Source organism: Plectropomus leopardus, chromosome 1 (genome assembly GCF_026936395.1).
Source record: "Plectropomus leopardus strain MGB_pleo_1.0 chromosome 1, ASM2693639v1, whole genome shotgun sequence".
In the NCBI taxonomy this organism is placed as follows: Eukaryota; Metazoa; Chordata; class Actinopteri; order Perciformes; family Serranidae; genus Plectropomus; species Plectropomus leopardus.
In genome coordinates this window covers 35,268,381-35,290,008 of record NC_142176.1, presented here as the reverse complement: position 1 = coordinate 35,290,008, position 21,628 = coordinate 35,268,381, and the positions used below count along the sequence as shown (strand labels likewise).

General features: G+C 38.9%; 1 protein-coding gene across 2 annotated transcripts; it reads right to left on the bottom strand.

The window, feature by feature from the left end:
* Window positions 1–1,712: 1,712 nt before the first annotated feature.
* LOC121941159 (aminopeptidase N-like) lies at window positions 1,713–21,623 on the bottom strand. 2 transcript variants are annotated; one of them, XM_088080647.1, is made up of 21 exons: window positions 21,480–21,623; window positions 14,607–15,331; window positions 14,315–14,457; window positions 13,906–14,045; window positions 13,568–13,694; window positions 11,061–11,215; window positions 10,530–10,643; window positions 10,254–10,397; window positions 9,183–9,248; window positions 8,735–8,800; window positions 8,446–8,621; window positions 7,351–7,427; window positions 7,107–7,240; window positions 5,754–5,809; window positions 5,519–5,666; window positions 5,305–5,396; window positions 5,032–5,142; window positions 4,615–4,782; window positions 3,370–3,510; window positions 2,816–2,897; window positions 1,713–2,679 (listed from the first exon to the last, which is right to left on the bottom strand). In XM_088080647.1, the coding sequence occupies exons 2-21, from the start codon at window positions 15,209–15,211 to the stop codon at window positions 2,527–2,529; spliced, it is 2,898 nt and encodes a 965-aa protein (XP_087936773.1). In that variant the 5' UTR covers window positions 15,212–15,331; window positions 21,480–21,623; the 3' UTR covers window positions 1,713–2,526. The 2 variants fall into 2 exon arrangements, with proteins under 2 accessions (XP_087936773.1, XP_087936774.1); XM_088080648.1 differs by lacking the exon at window positions 21,480–21,623 and adding an exon at window positions 18,387–18,456.
* Between the last annotated feature and the right edge of the window lie 5 nt (window positions 21,624–21,628).

Here is a 21,628-nt window from a genome sequence, read left to right as displayed (position 1 = left end):
TTTTGAAGTCTGATTTTAAGTGTTGTCGGCCTTGCTGCACTCTTGGCACATCAGTTGCTTGTCCGTTTGCGCCAAGAAATGTGCCAGATCTCTAATTTGGAGATGTGTCCTGAAGAGTTTCAGTTTGTTGCCAAAGGGAATACCATTTATAGCAGTTCAGGCAAAGTTAGTAACTTTCCCAGTAGATCCAGATGACATCTTTTGTAATATTACAACAGGATATTGCACAATCTTCAGTCACAGAATTACCACCACTGCCCGGTTTTGAACTTGTCATGACTTATCTTGATGATGAATCCAGTGTGATTCATTTTATAAGATCAGAAATCTACTGTGTCTAATTGTTGCATAGCCATATTCTGTCAACAGTGTTGGACACAGGATATTGAGCTCAAGGTATAATACCTGCAGTGGCAAGAAATTGCTACCCCTTCTAAGTTAAGTTTTAAGTTTTAACAACATTAAAAAACAAAACAGTTTTGAATACACAATAATTAACACAGTCTGGTAGAAAGTCAATAAAATCACAATAAAAAAATGTAAACTCTTTGAAGCTGGGATTGAAATCAGTTTTCTTGTGCTTTGTTCAGGCGCCTTTCACAAGCCATTTAACCCTTTGAAACCTGAAACCTTTTTTTCTGTCAGCACTGTCTTTTGGGTCATTTTCTTGTTTATTTTTGTTTTTTACTTCTTTTTTCACTTATTTTCTGATCATCGTTTTTTGCCATGTCTTGTTCAGTTACTCATTGCCTTCTCCACATGTTTTTGAGAGAAATCAAGGTAATTTGCTCAGGTTTCAAAGAATTAACAAATCACCCATGACAGGCACAGAATGGAAGGAAAAAGATACCTAGATACCTGTGTGAAGTCACTTAGGTAATTCTCTCCACTGTAAACAGTACATAACAGTACTCCCTTTGACCAGTAGATTGACTTTGATTGTCTCTTTAACCTTTCTCATTGTTTTCAACCTCATAAAGGTCATAAAACATCTGTTAATCCTCTTATCAGCTCATGTTGTCACTTTGAACTGACACAACATCTGTTTCAAACAAGCTCTCTAATCTGGGCTGAGCTCACTGCTTTGCCCTGGAGTGGAAAATTTGCTTTAAAATTCCATTTCCAGTAACTGATGTGGTACTGACAGCATGACCAGACCGATCCCCATAGGAGTGTAGTCATACGCACACTCACACAGAAACATGAACAGGAGGAGCCTTTGATTTCATCACTTTCAGAAACCACCTTCAAATTTGAATGTTCAATTGGTAACTTTTATATATTGGGGGAAAAAATTATTATTTTATCATATTTGAAAAAGTCACTATATCCTGACAGAAGTACCTGAGACAGACAATCAGTGAAAAAAAATCATATTCCTGGGCTTTCTTTTGGTGCTTCTAGCAGCATTTGCAAGAATCCATTACACCTGAACAAAAACAACCAATCAGGGTCAGGAGGGCTAACACATGTCAGACACCTCTCGTGCTGCCAATAACATTGGACATGAAAACACAAGTTAATAAGACTGACGACAAAAACCTTTCTTTGACTTTCACATAAGAACTCCGGCATCTTCTCTGATCGATTGTTTTCATTCAGGCCAGGTGGATTCTTTAAAATGCCATTAGAAACACAATCAGGAGGCAGAGGAATATGATTTTTGTCACAGAAAATATATGGTCAGAAAAAAATTAGACACTGACATTAGGTCTTTCTGAGCCTTTCCGATTTATTTCACCTTTAAGTCTTTGCAAAAATTCGGCAAAGAATCAGTGCATCATATAGTGCAATGATTTATGATTTCACCATCATGTTGTTTTTTTCACACACAAAAAAAGCACAAACAACAAAAAGCCTAATTAAAATTTAAATCAGGCTAATTTATATAGTAAGATCACTTTTTACACTATATTTTTCTCCTACCACTGAATCTAATGATAACCAGTGCTGAAAATGACTTAACATGGAAGAAGCTGCAGGAAAAGTTAATTCACCATAGTTGTTAAGATCATGTAACTCTGTCATTTTTAAATACAGTACGAAGTTGATGTTTAATCCTGATCATTCAAAGGTTTCAGCGACTTGTAGAGTTAATGCCTATGAACTCTGAAGCTGCTCTGGTGGTCTACAAGTGGCTCAATTCGATGCATATATCATTGTAAGCAGCAACAAATAATGTGAAGTGTAAGGAAAAGAAAATGACATCAAATGTGGGCCTTTCTTAGACTAAGAATAGATGTTATGCAAGTAAAAAAAAATCTTGCAATAGGTTTCTTTCTGAAAAGCACAGACGAGAGGTCAGAGTTATATTTCTTTAGTTACAGCTACATCACTGATATATACACAGTCCACTGATCATCATTATGTTCCAGATGTCTTTGCGCAACTGTTACCAAGAAAAAGAAACATTTGCTGTTCCTGATGATTATAGTGATTGTCATTCATTACGTATCCCTGACAGTACAAAAAAAGAGAGAAGAGAGTGTGTGAAAGAAAAGAGTGTGTAATTCTGACTAAGTGTTCTCATGTGGACTCTTCAGTAAACCACCTCAGCACATGGGCTTTGTTCTCTGTCACCCATTTGATGTTGGCTGTGGTCTTTTCTATGGCCTGCTCCACGGCCAAAGTGGCGGAGCCAAAACCAACATGGAGGTTGTCCTCTTTGAATTTCTTCAACTGAAAGGAGACACAAAAAGCAAAGACAGAAAAACTTAATTCCTTCATGTGTTGTCTTTCTTTTCTTTTCCTCTGAATACTCTAAAGGAAATACGGTGTGTGTTTGAGTGTGGTTGTGACTGCGTGGGCTGCATACCTCCTGCAACTCAAACTCTGTGGAGAATCTCTTTGTGATCCCACTCACGAGATTAGAGAAGGAAAATGATCCTCCTCCAAACCTAACAAAAAAAAATATGCCGTACATTTTAAAGGTGTGGTGATACAATGACGGCGATCAGCAGAAGGAAATGAAATGTATTCCTGCTGCTGATCTCACTGAACACTGATAAAGTCTGGTGATGTCGGTGTGAAGAGTCAAAAACAGCTGCAACATTGTTAACACTTCACATAAAGTTATGCATGCTTCATTATGAAGTCCTTTGATAATTTCTTAGCCAGCTCTATCTTGGGAACGCTTGAAGAAATGCTTGCACACTCAGCACACTGGGTGAGTAAGTGAAGGAAAAATAGCACCATATGTGCAGCTGGAGAAGTTGCATTACAATCTAGAACTCATCAGCATTTTTAACTTTCACATTTAGTTGAGAGCTGCTGTGGATCCTGTGTATTAAATATTCTTCCATTCTTAATTTATTCCATGAGAGTGCTGACTGTTTTTCCATCAAAGCCTCCAGAAGATTGAGCTCTTACTGATCGAAAATGTGACTCCATCTTTCTCTGACAAAGTTCCAGGCCAGCGGCATCCCCACGACATTTCCGGCAATGTACTGGATGGTGGAGATGGCATCTTGCCTGCGGATTTTACTTGGGTCTAGGGTGTACTCCAGATACCTGACACAAACAAAATATTTTCTTACAAAGCAGTCATTTCCAACATACTTTTTATATACACTTATTTCAGAAGATTAATAGAGGAGCATTTAATATTTTAAGCATCTGGAGCATATAAAAAAGGTTGGCAGGGTTTTTGCCTTAGTGTTAGTGCTACCTATCCTCAAACTGATTCCACTGAAGCTCCCTTTCCACTGGACAAAAAACCCACTCATTTTAGCTCCATTACCAGCATGATACAAAGACAATGCAACATTTTGTGTATGGTTGCCAATGTTAGCCAGTGCTAGCAAATATTAGGTGACTATTGCTCAAAAACATTGTAATACTGAGTCAGTTTGTTGACCTAAATGTATGCGACTGTGAGCCCAAATCCATTTTTTGGCATATCCAGATTGTATCCTGAATGATTTTAGATTCTGGACAGCAAAAAAAACAAAACAATGCAACACAGAATGACAACGTCAAATCAAGTATGATGGAAGTACTGAGCAGAATCAATGCTGCCCCTAGCAAAAAGCTATGACACTTAAATAAATTGAAATAAATACCCACTACTTGAAGCAATGAGGGCAAAATGATGGACCTCTATTTGTCAAGCCATGTCACCAGTGTAGCTATGTAGCCACTGAGGCCTATGTCGATGCCACAGCAAACCATGTAGACAGGACACATCAATCTGATCTGATGACTTGCGCAGAGAGTCTGTCTTAAAGACCTAATTTATGAAACAAATTTGATTTGCCTGCAGTCTAAACGTAGCCTTGAATCTTTTCTTCTTTGCAGCTGCAGCATGTTACAAAAATAAATTCAATGGATTTAAGGAGTCACTGTCCTAACGTTGTTACTTGTATGCTTCGAAAGAAGTTACAGTTTTCCATCCTACATGAAATCTTTAAGTGAACCTTTTGTCACGTTTGCTATCTTGCTTTGGAACAACTTGTCACATCAGTGTTCAAGTATCCAACATATCAAGTGTGTTTAACACTTAAAGCTCTCTCTGCAGGAGAGACAAAAGTCATTTTACATTGGTAGAGTACAAGTGTTTCATTCACAAAACTCCTTGAATGAGAATACTCCCAAACATCTGGAAGTCATGCATACCTGTTTAAAAGCCAAGGTGCTTTGGCACAAGCCATAGCAGCGCGGAGCTTGGAGGCTTCAGATGCCAGACTGGTGTTCTTGAACATTCTCCAGGCAAAGTCCCACTCCTCCACACCACTGTAGGCTATGGCATGGCAGTAAACTGTGCTTTTCAAGTTGGGGTGGATCCTGATCAAAATCAATGCAAACATACAGTAGATTAGAAAATGAATACCCAACACAAAAGTCTCTCCACACACACACACACACACACACACACACACACACACACACACACAGTGCTAGCTAGCAACACATTTGTGCAGTCGTTTCACCCACTGTCTGGGGTGAATTGACACAGACAGCAAAAAAGTCAAATATGTGCAATTATGAAACCTTCAAACTCAATAAAGCGGACTTTGACTACTCAGTACTCACGGGTTGTGATGTGGATTTTCCATCCACTGTCTATACCAGCTTTTGATCACATCCCTGCAACCCTCCACACCCATACTGCAGGCTACCCCTATGGCATTGATCTGATTATACCTGAGAGGGGAGATGGGGAAAAACTGCAATATAGCATGACAATACCCAACGTGTGTGAGCATGTGGAAAAGCTAGCAACAGAAAATAAATATTGAATTAAATTACATCACCAAAATGGTAAGTCACCTTTTTGTTTTAAAAATACATCTTCTCAATTCTTACTGGTCAGTGTGTCCTGCAGGTACTTTGGTCCAGTTAGCTGTAATCGTCTTGAAGTGCTCAAAAAGTGGTTCAATTTGTTTCTTCAGGTATAACTAAAATAAAATTATAGCAGCAATAGGTTTTATGTCCAGTCATTTCACACTTTCCCTTTATACATTTCTCCTGCCAGTATCAAAATGAGCAGTATCAGTATTCATAGTAAAGCATCATCAACCTGAAAAGCTCCATAGACTGCAGTGCGGTCAAACATGAGGATGTAGTAGTTGAGGTTTCTCAGAGCTGACTCCCAGGGGATGTAGTCTCTTTCCTTGGACAGGTATTTGGTCGTGCTTAGGGCCAGTGCTGTGCTGATTATTTTGGCTCTACACAAAGTGAACAAATCCTTTACAATCTTTGCAGACATACAATGTGTGAAGGTTTCAGTATTTTGAATATGCATTTTTCTTTACCTTGCTAGGTTGAACGCATCATCTATGATCTGTGCTCTGTTGATGATTGTTAAGGCCTGAAAGAAACACAGTTAAGAATATTGTCAAATTCATGTACAACCAAGCCCATGTGGTAAAGCCACCAGAACAGTCTCTTATACAGTCTTGGTTTTTTGCAGTTTCAGAAACCACATCTAATTCTGGATTCCTATCATTAAAATTTAAGACTAACTGAAAATGCAATGTCGAGAATGAAATTTGCTAAAACTGGCACATTTCTGATTAAACAGAATGAATAAAATCTCTGAAACCCTTTATGTGACCATACTGGAAACAGGGCAACAAAATGTAGTTAAAGTGAATAAAATCCAAATGTGTGTCATAAAGCAACTTTATTTCATCCAGACTTTGCCCTCTGACAGGCTCTATAGTGTAGGTCTGTTCTCCAATGTAGGATAACGCATCAAAACGTAGTTTTATTTGTACGGCCTCTTGGATGTACACACTAACCCCATCTAGTATCAGCTGTGTGATTTGCCATCGCATACAAATCCAGAATCTGCTTGTAAAGTGGAATGAGAAACTCTGCTTATTTTAAGGTTCATAATTGTGTTTTTGGATTTCTGCTAGAACATATTTACATGCTTTTAATGCTCAAAAAACACTTTCCTTCCCTCATACTGACTGTGCTGGGAAATCTGTGTTCACCCTCCGTCTGAAATGCTTCATTCTGGTGCCTGTCTCTTTAAGCAACCCTCCCAAAAAAGCCTAGTCTGCTGTGATTGGTCAGCATTTGTGGGTCGTCAGTGTCTCATAGTCTTTGCATTGTCATTGCAACCAGGAATGACTGTGACAGAGGAAAGAAGCCCTTCCTACTGCTAAAAATCAAAAATTAAAGTTTCTTAACTAAAATCTTTGCAACTGAATATATTTTAGCAGGGATATGGCCCGAAACTGGGAATAACTGAACAACATCAGAGGCAAAATAACACATATTATGGTTATAGGCTTGAGCTTTTTTCTCATAGAGAGTTCTTTTATGTCATTATTTGAAACTTTCACTATGTTTGATATAAAAATCCAACATTGCATACATATGGCAGTTGATGCCTCGACTCTGGCAGAACTTTGAAAATGTAGCTTATTATACACTACAGCGACCCATACATATAGGCTTTCCTCTTTCTTCAGTTTTTATTTTTATTTTTATTTTTATTTCTTATTATTATTTGTTTTTATCTCGCCATTTTATTTTGTCCAAATTTATTGTTACTTATTTTATTTTAAATGTTGAATGAATCAAGATATGAATCAAGATTCTGCTACCTCATCACTTACTTCATGGGAAGATTTGTGAACAGGCATGTGACTCACCTGATGGTTGGTGTTGAGCAAGGAGAGGAGACGTTCCCAGTTTTGTAGATCATAGTTCACCCTGAAGTAGCCAGAGACATTGGTGTTGGCCAGCACCCAGTCTCTTCCTGAAACTCTCATTGGATTGTGAATGTCTGGTGAAAAACATTTAAGAAACACCATGACAACTGGTGATTGAGGCCACTCATCTGGCAGGAAGATCCACTACAGAGGAGCATTAGGAGCTACTACTGTATGACCATACCTGTCTTTTTAAGGAGCCAGTACTGTTGCTGCTCCACCCCTGTTTTCATCCATTTGATTGGGACAAACCAAGTGTAACTGGACAGAAAATGGACAAAGAAGGAAGTGAAAAAGTTGGACAGATGTGCTTTTTAGCTACACTAGCAGTTTAGTTTTACAGATAACAATGTTGGGCTGTTGGTCAGCCTTTCTGTTATGCTATTGGATGGATTGCCATGAAATCTGGTAGAGATATTTATGGTCCCCAGAGGATGAATCCCTCTGACACAAGCAACATATTTTTCATACATTTCCATCTAGCATCACCACAAATTTGTAGATTTGAGTGACGTGTTTCCACACATACTGGATAGATTGCCATAACATTTGGTACGTATGTGATCCTCTTACTTTTTATCTGCTTTTCATCAAAACTAAACATTCCCAATCCTTCTGTTTATGACCAATTACCTAAACTCATAACATTCCAACACATTCTCATCCCAAATCTCATCATCCCAAGTTGCAGTGGACTTCCACTCTACATATTACACACTAGGAATCCTTCTGCATCTGTTATATACATTCTGGGATACCACTACTGTGATATCAACACAAGCACATGGTGGGATGACCCTGCATGTGGTTATGTTTAGGCAACAAAAGCACAAAGCAACCAACGCTGCAAAGTCAACAAACGCACATGCTGCACCAGATGGTCAGGATTAGGGAAAGGAGGCACATGGTTAGGTGTTAATAAAAAAAATTCACTTCCACCAGACACCTGCATAAAAGTCCAGGGTTTGATGGACCCATCTACTGCCCCTTCTGCCCGTTCTATAGGTGCCCTTGCTACATTCTCAGTTGATGCCATTCAGGGGCATATCAGGTCCACATGAAAGGTGGCTTTGGGCATCAGGATCATTAGCCGAAAGCACGGTCAAAGTGACTATATTTGACTGAGATTTCACAGAGCTTTTGTTGTGAGCTAATATTGCGATTCCAAGACATAGAACTATTTTGTTTGTGTTTCAGCCACTTGTAAATATTCATCCAAATGGCAGAAATGACATGAAGGAATCTCATTTATCTTCTACATGAGACTTGTGATTCCTACTTGAAGTGAGAGGGCCTGTCCACTACAGAGTCTGGATCCAACAAGAAGTGTTTCTGGGTGATACTTCCTGTCCGGGTGTCAATAGTGACCACTGGGAAGCCCATCTGAAGAGTCCAGCGGTTCATAATGTCGTGGACGGTGTGGGGAATATGCATACCTGGTGTGTTTTGAACTGCCTAACAACAAACAGCAGACATTTAGGAATAAACATACACACATTCAAGGACACATTGCTTAGTGAAATTGTGCACAACACGTTTGTGAATTGAAGTTTTTTTACTGTACCGACCTGCTGGAGATGGTCCCACAAGTCTGTATACACTGTGTTGCCAAAGGCGAATGTGTTCAAGTAAGACTGGAAAGAAAAAGTATTTATGCACAGCAGGTCATACATCAGTGATTTGCTCTTATAAAGCTGCATTAGGCAGCATATTTAAAAATAAATTCTGTTATTAGTCAGAGTCTGACCACAGGGCACATGAAGCAACACATCAGAAATTAAAAGTGAAAAATCCTGAGCAATCTTGTGGTTTTACACACACAAACACAAACACACACACACACACACACAAACACACTCACACACACACCAGTAAGAGTAACAATAAGATGAATGCAGTGCGATTCATCACACCCACAGACCTTGTCACTATTGCGCAGACATGCACAAACACATGCACAGACACACACAGTGGCAGCAGTAATAAAGTAATGAGGCAGACAGAGTGAATACTCACACTGAGTCCCTTGGCAAACACAGGCTCAGTGAGAAACTCTGACAGCATCCTGAGCACCGCAGCTCCCTGACAACAACAAACACAGCAACCAAAGCAAAAGATTATGCATTCAATCCAATATATTAAAACAAGATGTTTTCCTGATGGGGAAACATGGCTCCTGAGTCATTTCCTGACTCAGGAGTCATACTAAATTGTTTCTTATACAAAGATGTAATGTGTTTTTTTGGTTGGGGGGGGGGGGTGTCTTCGTGCTAAATGCATTTTCCAGGAAATTAAAGAAAAAGAGTAGATCAGATAAAATTGCCTACAAATGAATAATTTTAAAAAATAGAAAAGCTGCTTGAAATTATACCAATGACATGATATTTCTGAGTATTCCCAATCATAGTGGATGATAAAAATATATGAACATTGTTATCTACATAACCTTTAATACTTGTAAGAAATATGTGAGAGGACAGAATTGGAATAAATACTGTATGTCTGTGTAGAGTGATGCAGGAATTATGTTTGCGTGTTTGTTTGGGGTTTTTTTGTAGGTCAAAACAGAATTTAACATTGCTCTGGTTCCCTTGACAAAAGGCCAATGGGATTTTTCTATTGGATTTTGGATTATTGCAGAAAATAAGATCTGTGGGAAACAAAAGTTTATGACACTTCCATTATGTTCAGCAAGATTATCAATGTAATACACGAACTACAACATTGTTGCATGACTTCATTGTCAACACCACAACAAGACTGCAAAGCTGTTCTGTGTGATGATGATCTGTAGTCTCATTCAGCCACTTGTTAGAAACTGCCTTTTTTAATACATGTAAAAGCTTAAAGAATTGGGGCATTTACTGATATATTTTATGTTGTAAAACAAAATGTGAAAATATTTTAAGCTTTTGTTAACCACTTATTTCAGTCATCAAACCAAAAACTCATTCAAAAACCCAATGACTTTGAGATTAAGGCGCCAGAGGTGCAAAAATGCTAACTGATTTCCAGGTTTTAGGATTCTAGCACCACTATATAAAATCCTGTATCAGACACTGTATAAATTCTGCCAGACAAGCAGACCTTGCTGTAGGAGATGGTGTTGAACATCTCGCTGATCTGAGCAGGGGTAGTGACTTCCTCTTCTCGACGGGACAGCGGATGCGAGGAGGCCAGTGCGTCCACAGCAAACACTTTGTGCACATCAGCCAATATAATCTCGTCTTTCTGTAATCAAACAGAGAGATGAGTTAGGACTGACTTTATGACCTAACCACTTGTATGAGATGTCATTGATCTGTGAAATGTAATCATCAATGCTCTATACTGTATTTTTTAGGGCACAAGCATGGCTCTTACAATGCCCCACGTGGGCTCAGCATGGTCAGCTCCGAGGTACTCCACGTATGAAGCAAAGCCCTCATTCAACCACAGGTCATTCCACCATTGCAGAGTCACCAGGTTGCCAAACCACTAAGAAACATGATGCATAAAGAGTATAGAGACAAAGAGTTACAACCACGAGTAACCACTAATACCCCAGTTATTGTCAGTACCCTCTCTGGGAAACAATTTTCCTGTAAAAAACGGTGGCTATCTGACAGAGTTATTAATATGTCAAGCAACTTAAAGGTAGCGGGGTTAATTTGTCCCCAGGTAGCGATATGTCATCTGCCTTTGCAAAGGGAGGTTTATAACATTACTGCGTCCCTCACAAGAGTGGAACTGAGACTAAGTTACAAAACAAATTAGAACAAATTAATGTCCTGATCATTTATTATTTATTATTTATTATTTATTATTTATTATTTATTATTTATTATTTATTATTTATTACTAGAACTAGAACAGGTATTATGATAGCAATTTGGCAGAAATATTTTGGCCTACCATGTGTGCGAGTTCATGGGAAATGACAGTTGTAACTCTCTCTTTGTTTCCAGTGGAGGACATGATGGGGTCATAGAGGAGGGCAGTCTCCCTGTATGTGACCAGACCCCAGTTCTCCATTGCCCCAGCATGGAAGTCAGGCAGAGCTATCTGATCTAGGGAGGACAAAGACATCAGAAAATGATCAGAAATCGGTCCTAGAAATGGCCCATCACAAGACTTGGTTGTCTACCATCAACATGTTGTATTTGAAACAATAAGTTAAAATAAGATGAAAAGTGAGGTTGAAATACTCCTGAATTGATGAATTCGCCAGTGGGACCTATTTTGGAAATTCTTTATTAGGAATAACCCCTTGAGATGTGTCATCTGGTTTTTGAGGGGATCCTTGAAACAGATAGATAGAATTCACCAGTGGGACCTATTGAAGGCATTGTGTCATCGTAGAATTATAGATTATATATATATATATATATATATATATATATATATATATTATATATATTTGCTAATATTTAAACTTTTTAAATGGAGCTTGGCACACCAGAGACAATAGAGCATGTTTGGGATAACATTTATGTTGTGTTGTGTTGTGTCTGGATTTTGCTTTTTAGCCCAGCTAGCCTTGGCTGAAGGGATGAAAATATTTGTCTTTCAGTTCGTTGGTTGATTGGTTTGTCAATTACTTTGGTCCAGACTGAAAAATCTCAACAATCATCTGACTTCTTCCTCTACTGCCAACATGGGGCTGTCATTGGTTGTGAGTGAAATGTCACAATAACTATTGAATAGACTGTCATGGAATTCAAGGTCATCTGTGAAGTGAGTGAGTCACCTTGCTGGATTCTGGCAAAAGATACAGAAATATCCGCTGCTGAACCACCAAATTATGAAGCAGCTTTATTCCCCAGGCTGTGATACTCCTAAACTCCTCCTTCAACTCCAAAAGATGTAGCAGGATCAAGGACAAATTATAATTATATTTTTTAAACCATGTTTTTTACTAAACTATGTTTAAAAAATACTAATAAATCTCCATTGTACCTTGTAAATTCATGTTCCTCTTAGGATGAACTGTGAACTTTTACAACTCCTTACTTTTCATTATAGCACCTTTATCATGTTTTTCACTTTGGTTTATGACCAAATACCTGCAAAACCAAATGACATTCCTCAGCTGTCTCAGCTGTAATTAGTGTTTACTGGTAATCAAAAATTGTTAGCATGCTATGGTGAATGGATGTGTACTTGTATTGTCACAGTTTGCACTCCTTAACGCAGCTCTCTCACTCAGCCCCACTCTCTCAGTCCCTCCAGGAAGCAATCACACACACACCTGCCGCCTGCTCAGCTCCTCAGTAATTAGGACAATTGGCTTACACCCGGTCTCACTTCTACTTAAGCCTCTGCTCTCCAGTCATTCACTGCCAGACTGGCATTCATGCAAGACTTTTCAGAAACTTCTTTCAGACTGCCTACCTGTTGCTAACCCTGCCTGCCCCCAACTCACCCTTGTCATTGAATCCTCAGTAAATGCCTCAGCCTTCTGTTTCTGACTATGAGTTTTCCCTTTGTCCCTTGTGGTTTCTGTTTGCCTGCTTCAGAGGCTGTTTTCTTACCTCAACGTTCCTCTGTGAGTTTCCCCATTTCCTTTGTGGTTGGATTTGTGGATTTCCCCTGTGATTACTTGCTTTCAATCAGTGACTCCATGTCCTCCTCAAGCCTCAGAGACTTTATCAGACATTTTGAACTGAGTTGATTTTTACCTGCCTAAACTGTGCAATAAAGGTCATTACCAACTTTACCTTTTGTCAGTTGTCTTGCTATTGGATCCTAAGCACACTTGTTTCATGTATAGCACCTTTTTAGTTGTCCAACCACTCAAAGTGCTCTTACACTACATGTCACGTCAACCTATTCACATACACACTCACACCCTAGTGTCCGAGGCTACTGTACAAGGTGCCACCTGCTACTCGGTAACCTTTCCCATGCATTCACACACTGATGGAACAACCATAAGGAACACATCAGGGCTCAGTATCTTGTCAAGGATACTTTGACTGTGGACAGGACAAGCTGGAGATTGAAATACCAATCTCACCATTAGCTGATGACCCACTTTATCTCCTGACCAATGGAACTCATGGAACGCAGGTGCCCATGTGGGTTCAGACCCCTCGCCGGTATTGCAAATAAGGATAAGATGTGCACAGGTCTCCCCTGGGCTTTAGCCAGCAAGCTAAACTACGAACTGATCTTATTTAGTCCCGATGATTCACTACAATTGGCTCTATTTTCTTTGATTGATCCAAAAAAAGTCAATCTTAAAACCGTCTAAATACAGGTTAAAATGTCTTACAGCAAAGCTCTGCACTGAATATTTTTCTTTCCAGTTTAATTTAAAGCCTGAACGTTGGGCTGAGTGAGGTAAAGGAAATGAGGTTAATATTTCTGTCTTCACAAGAAAATCTTTACCAAAGCATGTTGATGCAGAGTTGACCTACCTGACTTGGAGAGCGGATATGTTGCATTGTAGTATTGCTCATAAAACTGAAGGATCGGCCCTGTAACGTTGAGAGCATAGTCCCCCTGCCTTTCATCTATGGCTTTTCTTCGAGCCCAGATTCGGATCTGCAAAGAAGTTGACATCTTTTTACTGGAAAAATGCTTTTCTTTGTCCTATTTTTTTATCCTGAGTTGACAGGAATATAACCTAGATGGTGTGACCTTTGACCCTTGTCATCATTAATGTTGGTTCTTTGTACTGCTTTTGATCTATGATCCAAATGGATTTGTATGCTGACGACACTGGTAATGTAAACAGGGAACAAAAAAGTCTTACCAACAAATTATTGTTTCGGGTTGATTGAATGTCAACAAAGTCACTGACAATAAATGCCAGCAGATATGTGGACATTCTCTCTGTGGGCTCAAAAGTAGTCACTCTGACAGGCACGTTGTCGATGACAGAGTCCTCAGTGGCTGTTCAGGGAGGGGAAGAGTTAGACTCTGAAACTCTGTTAGCATTAACAGAGTGTAGTTGCTGATTTTCCTAAAACATGTCCAAGTTATTCATTATTTACATTCACACTGTCTTACACATAACACATACAGTATGTTCATTTTACTGTCATTGGGGTCAGGGTCTGAAATTATATCAAATAATCAAAATGACAATATGATTTTACGAGTTCCACAGAGAATAAGTGTGTACATAACAAAAATGTGAAATTTCTGTTCCTTAAACAAACCTATTTCCCTGCCGTTAGACAAAGCAACGGTGTCTCGGTCATGGATGATGGTGACGTTGAAGACAGCTTTCATGGCTGGCTCGTCAAAGCAAGGAAAGGACTTCCTGGCGTATGTTGCTTGCATCTGCGAGGTAGCAACAACTCTGCAAAATATTCCAGTTAAACATTAATACAAAATCGACATCAACCAAAAAAATTCTTCAAAGTCTTCCAAATATAGGAACACTGAAACCATGAAAACTACCATCATGAGCACAGTAATGGTACAACATTACGCTGTGTTATTACTTACTTCTTCACGCCATCCTCAGTGTACTCACTCCTGTAAAAGCCCTCCAGGTCATCTGCCAGCTCCCCCCGAAATTCAGTGTTAAGTATGTATGATGTTCCAACAGCTAGTCTTCTGCGTAGCTGAAGAACCAGATACTCTGTCCTCACGACAAGCCATGACTTTTGTATCGGGGGCGCGGTGGCTCCACCCAGGCTGCTCAGCTTAGCATGGTGCCCTTGATAGGTGGTGAGGTTCAGCTTGTTGGAGTGGATGATGATGAGGTCGGTTTCCTTCACACATTTGAAGACCACCACTGACTGTCCAGTGAAGACGTACAGGCCATCTGCGTTGGGCTTCAGCCGGGGCCACAGGGTGACATTATAGGAAACAGGAACAAGGGAGTTTGGAAGTCTGTAGTAGTCCCAGGGCTCCTTTGGAGTGAAGGGGGTGGTGAGGGGTGTAGGCATGCTGGTGCTTTCTGTTGCTCCATCTTCAGGCTTGCCTCGATTTTTGGCCCTCTCCTTGTCGTAGGCAATGGACAGAGCTATAATCGTAGCCAGAGCAATCGCGGCCAGCACAAGTAACCCAAGGCCCACATTCTTACTGACATAGTAGACTTTCCCCATGTCCGAATCAGGAGTTCAGGGAAGAACTCTCAGTCTGTGTTTGTCCAGCACAGCAGGTCACTTTCCTCCTCAGTTAATGGTTGAGCTATTAACATGGCAAAAAAGACATTTTCATAACACCTAAAAAGAAATGGGAAGATTGGAAGACCATGGTCATTTACTCTGCAACTCATCTCTTAGATTAAATGCCATGCAATGATGTACAGTGTCAATATCAAAAATTATATTTCAGTCACTCAGTTTCAGTAATTATCATCAATACACATTACCAGTATCCTCCACTGGTCGTCCATGACGTTTTATATTGTGTGCTGTCACTACATTGATAAAATGTTTTCACTATGGCACACTAAAGAGCATGCAGAACTCATATAATATCGTACATTACAAAGCAGGGAAGCTGCAGGTTCTGTATGATCAGTGGCGTAAAGGTTCACCAGTTGTTACCATTTGTTTCAGTGTGGGAAGCAGCAACAGGAGTACACTGATTTGTTTTGGATGGAAAATATATCACATTGTTATGCTAACATTTTCCATAGAAAAATAAAGTCTCTTTTCATGACCGCATGTGTTGCTGATCAATAATACTTATTAGACTCTGTATTGACGCAAATGAATGCTTTACCTGTTTACACCGTGGTCATCTCTAATATGAGTTTTGATTTAATGTAATACACCTGACCCATATCCAGTATGCTACAAATGCTACAAATATAATAATCAGAATGAGTGTGTCAGTGCTCTTAACTTGTGCAGCAGGCGAACTGCATGATAATGTTAGTTTTTCAACAACGGTTTGAGGGGGGCTTCTTTGACTTTCAGCTTATGCTATCAATTGACGCTTTTGGACGCACACGGGTAATTTGTCTCTACGTGTGGAGCTAACTTTATGTATAGCATCGTTGAGCATTATCATTGCTACTAGTGTAGCCCGCCAGAGCTGACAGATGTCTGTCAAAGTGAAATGAAAGGGTGAGTTTTGCATGTAAATTTATCTCTAAATTGTAATTTTAATTATTCCCACCAAGCTGCTTTATTTGTGTATACTTAAAAGGCCCATTTTAAGTATCATGACATTGTTGCTTGACACAGCTTGGGGTTTTTGTCTGTTTTTTTTTGTTTTTGTTTTTTTATACCACTGTTACACATGCATGTAAATATATATCTAGTAGTATATTTCACAGTATTTTCTGTTACACTTTTTTTCTCAGGGTGACATGTTGTTGCAGGGGTCAGCACTGATGCCTCACAGCAAGATGGTTTCAGGTTTGAATTCACTGGCTAGATTGAGCCCTTCAGTGTTGAGTTTGCATTCTCTTTCTGTCGGTTTTCTCGGCGTTGTTCAAAATTAGTGACTGAAACGATAGTCTGACAACCTATCCAGGTTGTACCCCACCTCTCACCCAATGCCATCTGGGACTGGCTACAACTAAATATATACAGGAGGAAACAGGCCACAGGCCTCTTACTTCTATGCAGCCAATTTCATGAGAACAAAGATCACAGCGTGACATTATAAAACAGGCTCTGGTTAATTGTCTTATCGATAAGCAACATTTACAGCTGATATCTATCCCTGGCACTTTTGATGATTCCAGCAATCTGAAATTTTTATTCAGTTCCACCTCATACATGACAGACTATAAAGGCTTATCATGATCTCCCTATCAATAAACAATTAAAGTCAATAAAAAAAAACTCATGGTAGTCTGGTGACTTCAAAGCAGCTGACACTTATAAAATATTTTAAAGATTTTTACCAACAAAGTTTTCAACCTAAGCTTAAACCTAATTGCACCAAAGGCTGCCAGTAAGATGAATTCTGCTGGCCTCAGTGGGAGATCAGACACCAGGATCAGCTGCCGTATTATCTGCCTGTACAGAGCATACTGACAAACAGTACATGATAGAAGAAAAGACAGACTCAAATCATACTTTGTTCCTTTTATCATGTGAAGTACAAAATCCTGACTATGCAATTTTTGTCCAAGTTGAACATCCCTTCTTTCCTTCCTAACTGATAGCATGTACAGGTGTTTCCTCTACAGCGTCATCGTCTAATCATCGTACCAGCCATGTGGGAGGACATGAGGAACAACTAGAAATGTCAGTAACCCTGACAATGTCAGCACACCTGTCAGCTCAGTCAATAAAATACATATTTTCCCCACCACTATTTGATTTATTACAAAGGTCTTTCCTTCACATGCCTACTTGAGATTAACCACATTAATGGTTAATCTACAACTCATGTTGCACTGTAATTTATTACACTTAGCCTTTGATAGTGAGAGGCTAGAGTGAAAAATAAGAATTCATTGTTACAGGAACCCATATTTGGAAACAAGTAGGCTGACTGAGGCTACACTACAATGTCGTATGTATGTATAGGTTTTTAGGCTTTATTTGCATACAGATAATTCTTCATTTTATCGTTGTGATTGTCATTCCTTGTGATAAACAGCAGGCTTTTACTGAAAAGTATGATTTTGATCGAACCTGTCTTAGTAGTTCAGCTTTTTACTTTCTATATATCAGGCAGCAAGAAATGAAACGGTTATATAACAAAATCTGGCAACACTTTATTAGGGTTATCTATCATTTTAATTAAGAAAGACATCAAAGATGAAAAGATCGATGAGTCCTTAAGGTGCCAAATGAAACCCAACAGGTACAGAGCATCTGGAAACTCTCTGCACATCAGACCACACAAACATACATTTTATGATCCTTCTATAATGTAAAACATGCCCTCAGCCATCTGTGCTTCTACTATGCAGTGTCCAAAAGATATAAATCTTTAGTACAAAGGCAGAAAGCAGTAACTACGGAAGTAGTGAAGTTAAGGAAAAGTAGTTTAAAGTGACAGTCCACCCCAAAAGTCAAAAATACATACTTTTCCTCTTAACTATGGTGCTATTTATCAATCTCGATTTTTTTTTTTTTTGGTGTCAGGTCTGCCCTCTCTCCAATATAATGGAACTAGATGACTATACGTATGTGTATATTTGAAAAACTAAACAGCACAGTCTCCAGATATAATTACCTGACTACCTACTCATGATAATTTACATATCTTTTTTCTTCATATCAAATTACACCCATAAGGCTAATTATTTTGTCTTATCGACAGACTGGTAAGGTATTTTTTTTCGATTGTCGTTTTTTTTTTTACCTTGTCTTGTTTTAACTGCTGTCTTCTTGCAGTCTTCCTCAAAAGAGTCATGTGATGTTGTTGCAATGTGCCCAAACCTGTATAAAACAGCTGATAGGGCATGTCACAACAACATCATGTGACTCTTTTTAGGAAAACTGCAGGAAGACAGCAGTGGAAACATGTTAAGGTGAAAAAACACCTTTCTAGTGTGTTGATAAGAAAAGAATTAGTCTTACTAATCTTTCTGTGGAGACGAAATGAACCTTTTTGAACTATGCTACACACGCCAACCGAATCACCATTCAGAGGTAAGTGTGCACCTACTCCTAGATCACATAGCACCACAGAGATACTTATCGTTCAGCCAAGGAGGACACTATTAATGTTTACGTCTTGCGCTGTCACAACATAAGCCTCACATCCATGAGTAGACGCACACTTTGTTCTGCACGGTGATAAGGTTGGTGGGTGAACTTTAGTAGAAAGAAACTGCTCACAACAAGTTCTGTGGATTATCTTGAGTAACAAGGTCATGATTTCTGTAAAGAGACATTGCTGTTAAGTTTTGCAGATGTATTTTTTGGCACTTTGATCAGTACATGCCGAGTGCAGCCTAGTTCTGTCATACCGGACAGAGGGCAGATGTCTCCACAGCCGATATTTCCAACACTCTGCAACTCACACCAACACAATTTCGATTAATAAGTGGCACTACAAGTAAGGAGTATATGTACTTGTATATGTACTTTCAATTTTGGGATGAATTATCCCTTTAAAGTTTTCGAGCTGGATAGCAAATTGTGAAACCCATTGAAAAGTTGTAATGCCAAAATTTAATGCCTTTTCAGGCAATTTAGTTGATACTCTATAAGTCACAGTATCTACAAACAAAAATGTGTCCTTTCAGATTCCACGTCCACCATAGAAAGAAGAAAATACACTTTATTTCAATTATTAACGGGAAATAGTAGTAGTAATAGTAGTAGTAGCTTCACCACACCAAATGACATGACAGTCAAAGCTGAGAGGGTAGCTACTCAGATCATTATTTATGATGATTTAGTCATTGCCTCCTTTGGTTATGTGAAATACTTTAACAAATTGTACCATATCTTGAAAATGTATTTGTCATTGACAGATAACAGGGAGAGGAAAAATATATATATATATATATATATATGTGTGTGTGTGTGTGTGTGTGTGTGTGTGTGTGTGTGTTTGTATATTTATATATATATATATATATATATATATATATATATATATATATATATATATATATATATATATATATATATTTATGCTATCTACTTGTTCTTATAGTTTTTTTGACTAGATTGGTTTTCGATCTAGTAGTAGTAGTAGTAGTAGTTTGTAGTAGTTTGCACAGAAATTACACATTTTTTACAGTAAACAAAAGATGTCAGTTTAAGGTAGCACAGTCACCTTGTCTGTTAGAAAATGTGTGATATAAACAGAAATTCAACAGTTAAAAAAAAAACTCCAAAAGTGGGTCTCGAATCTATTCTGAATAGATCGCAGTTGACTCGTGAATATGTCAAGCTTGTAAATGAAAAAAAAAACACTTTATTTTGCAGTATGGCGAATTTACGGCACTGAGCTTTAATTTTGAAGTGCCACTTCTGTTTATTATTACACTTTTTTCTTTCTGGTGTTCTTTCTGTATATATACAGTATTAAATCTTAATATATGAATGATTCTGTTCCAGGTGCAGTCCATACCAAAAGTCAAAAATGGTGTCATAGTTATTCAGAGTGAAGCACAATCAGTCCATGAAGCTGGTCAGCAAGGGGTTAACAAGAGAGTAGTGGAAATACATCACATGTCTCTTAGATAAATGCTTCTAATGTCACAAATGTCCCTATAGGCCAAGCTAAGAAGCAATACAAGCCAAACAAATCACAAGCACTCTCCCTCTGCCAGTTAGAGAGCGGGTTAATCTTGTGAGTGGGAATGTTTATCTTGGGTGCATAAAATCACATTTTTTCATGGAGTAAAAAATGACAACAAAAGGACCATGTGATCACCTCTGTTTCATAGTGTGATTTTAACACACTCCATTCTCGGGTCCCTGGAAGTATTGTGTATTCTTATTGGTCAAAACCTGTGTGAGGACTTCTTTGTTTTCATTTGGTCAGAAAATGTGCAGTGTATCTCATAATTTACCCTGTGCACAGGCATGGCACGTGTTAAGTAGGATTAGTTAGTATTCTGCTGTTTGCACCAGACTGTGAATTACTGGTGACATCTGGGAAGGAAAAAAACTGTCAAATTACATCAGCAGCATGACACACACTCATTTTGTTTGCATAATTTCTCTCCTCTCTCACACTTTGCTCTTTGCCCTTTGAACCACATATCCTGCTGGGGATCAATAGTTCATCTTATCTGAAGAATGTGAAGGTAAAATAACTTCCAGTACCCATTCACGCCTTCACATTATCACTCTACCTGCACGTGAACCTGTGACTGACACTATCAGCTCTGTGTGGCCTCAGATCCACACTATACAGATAAGCTTCGGCCAGCCATAAGAGTTGCAGAGTTTCCCTCCAGTGCAGCCCATGCTGGATGTTGACAACCAATTAATCCACAGCAGAGCCAAAAGGTCACACTGGGACTTTAAAAATACAATTATTTCTTACAACTCGATTGCACAAGTGTAATTTGCAGTTTTCATACCACTTAAATAGCAATTACTAGACTTAATCTTTCCTTGTGAACTTGGAATGAGAAAGAAAGAAACGCAACAGAGACTCAACTGGCTGCTTTGTAGTGACATTTGAAGCCAATGATCTTCACTGATCATTGATTTTCACAAACAACATGTCACAGTGGCTATTCTGTCAATACTGCATTCATGCACCATTTGCAAACATTCAGAGAGGAATCTTTTTTGTCTCAGACCAATTCTAAGAAACCCTTTCTCAGTGCAAAAAAAGTCATGCAGCATTGCACCAAAAGCCAAAGGCTGTAAAGCTAACACACAGACAGGCTAATACAGAACCTCTGCTGTGAAGAGAACTTGCAAACAAAAGAAGTTCCTTGGCATGCATGTTAGATAAATTAACATGTCAAACGGCACATACCAAACCTCGTGTAGCTGGACGTCCACTGTGAGCTCTGATTCAAGTCTGCACGAGGCGCAGAAGTTGAGCTGGAATGATCCCGGCTGATGTGAAACACTCACCAGTCTGCAGCTGTGAGGGTGGAGGTGGGAGGTTGCGAGAGCTACCAG

Coding starts and splice junctions, on each gene's coding strand:
- LOC121941159 (XM_088080647.1), bottom strand. CDS start 15,211: ATGGGGAAAGTCTACTATGTCAGTAAGAATGTGGGCCTTGGGTTACTT. Junction 9,249..10,253: donor ACACCATCTCCTACAGCAAG/GTCTGCTTGTCT, acceptor TGTTGTTGTCAG/GGAGCTGCGGTGCTCAGGAT. Junction 2,680..2,815: donor CAGAGTTTGAGTTGCAGGAG/GTATGCAGCCCA, acceptor GTCTCCTTTCAG/TTGAAGAAATTCAAAGAGGA.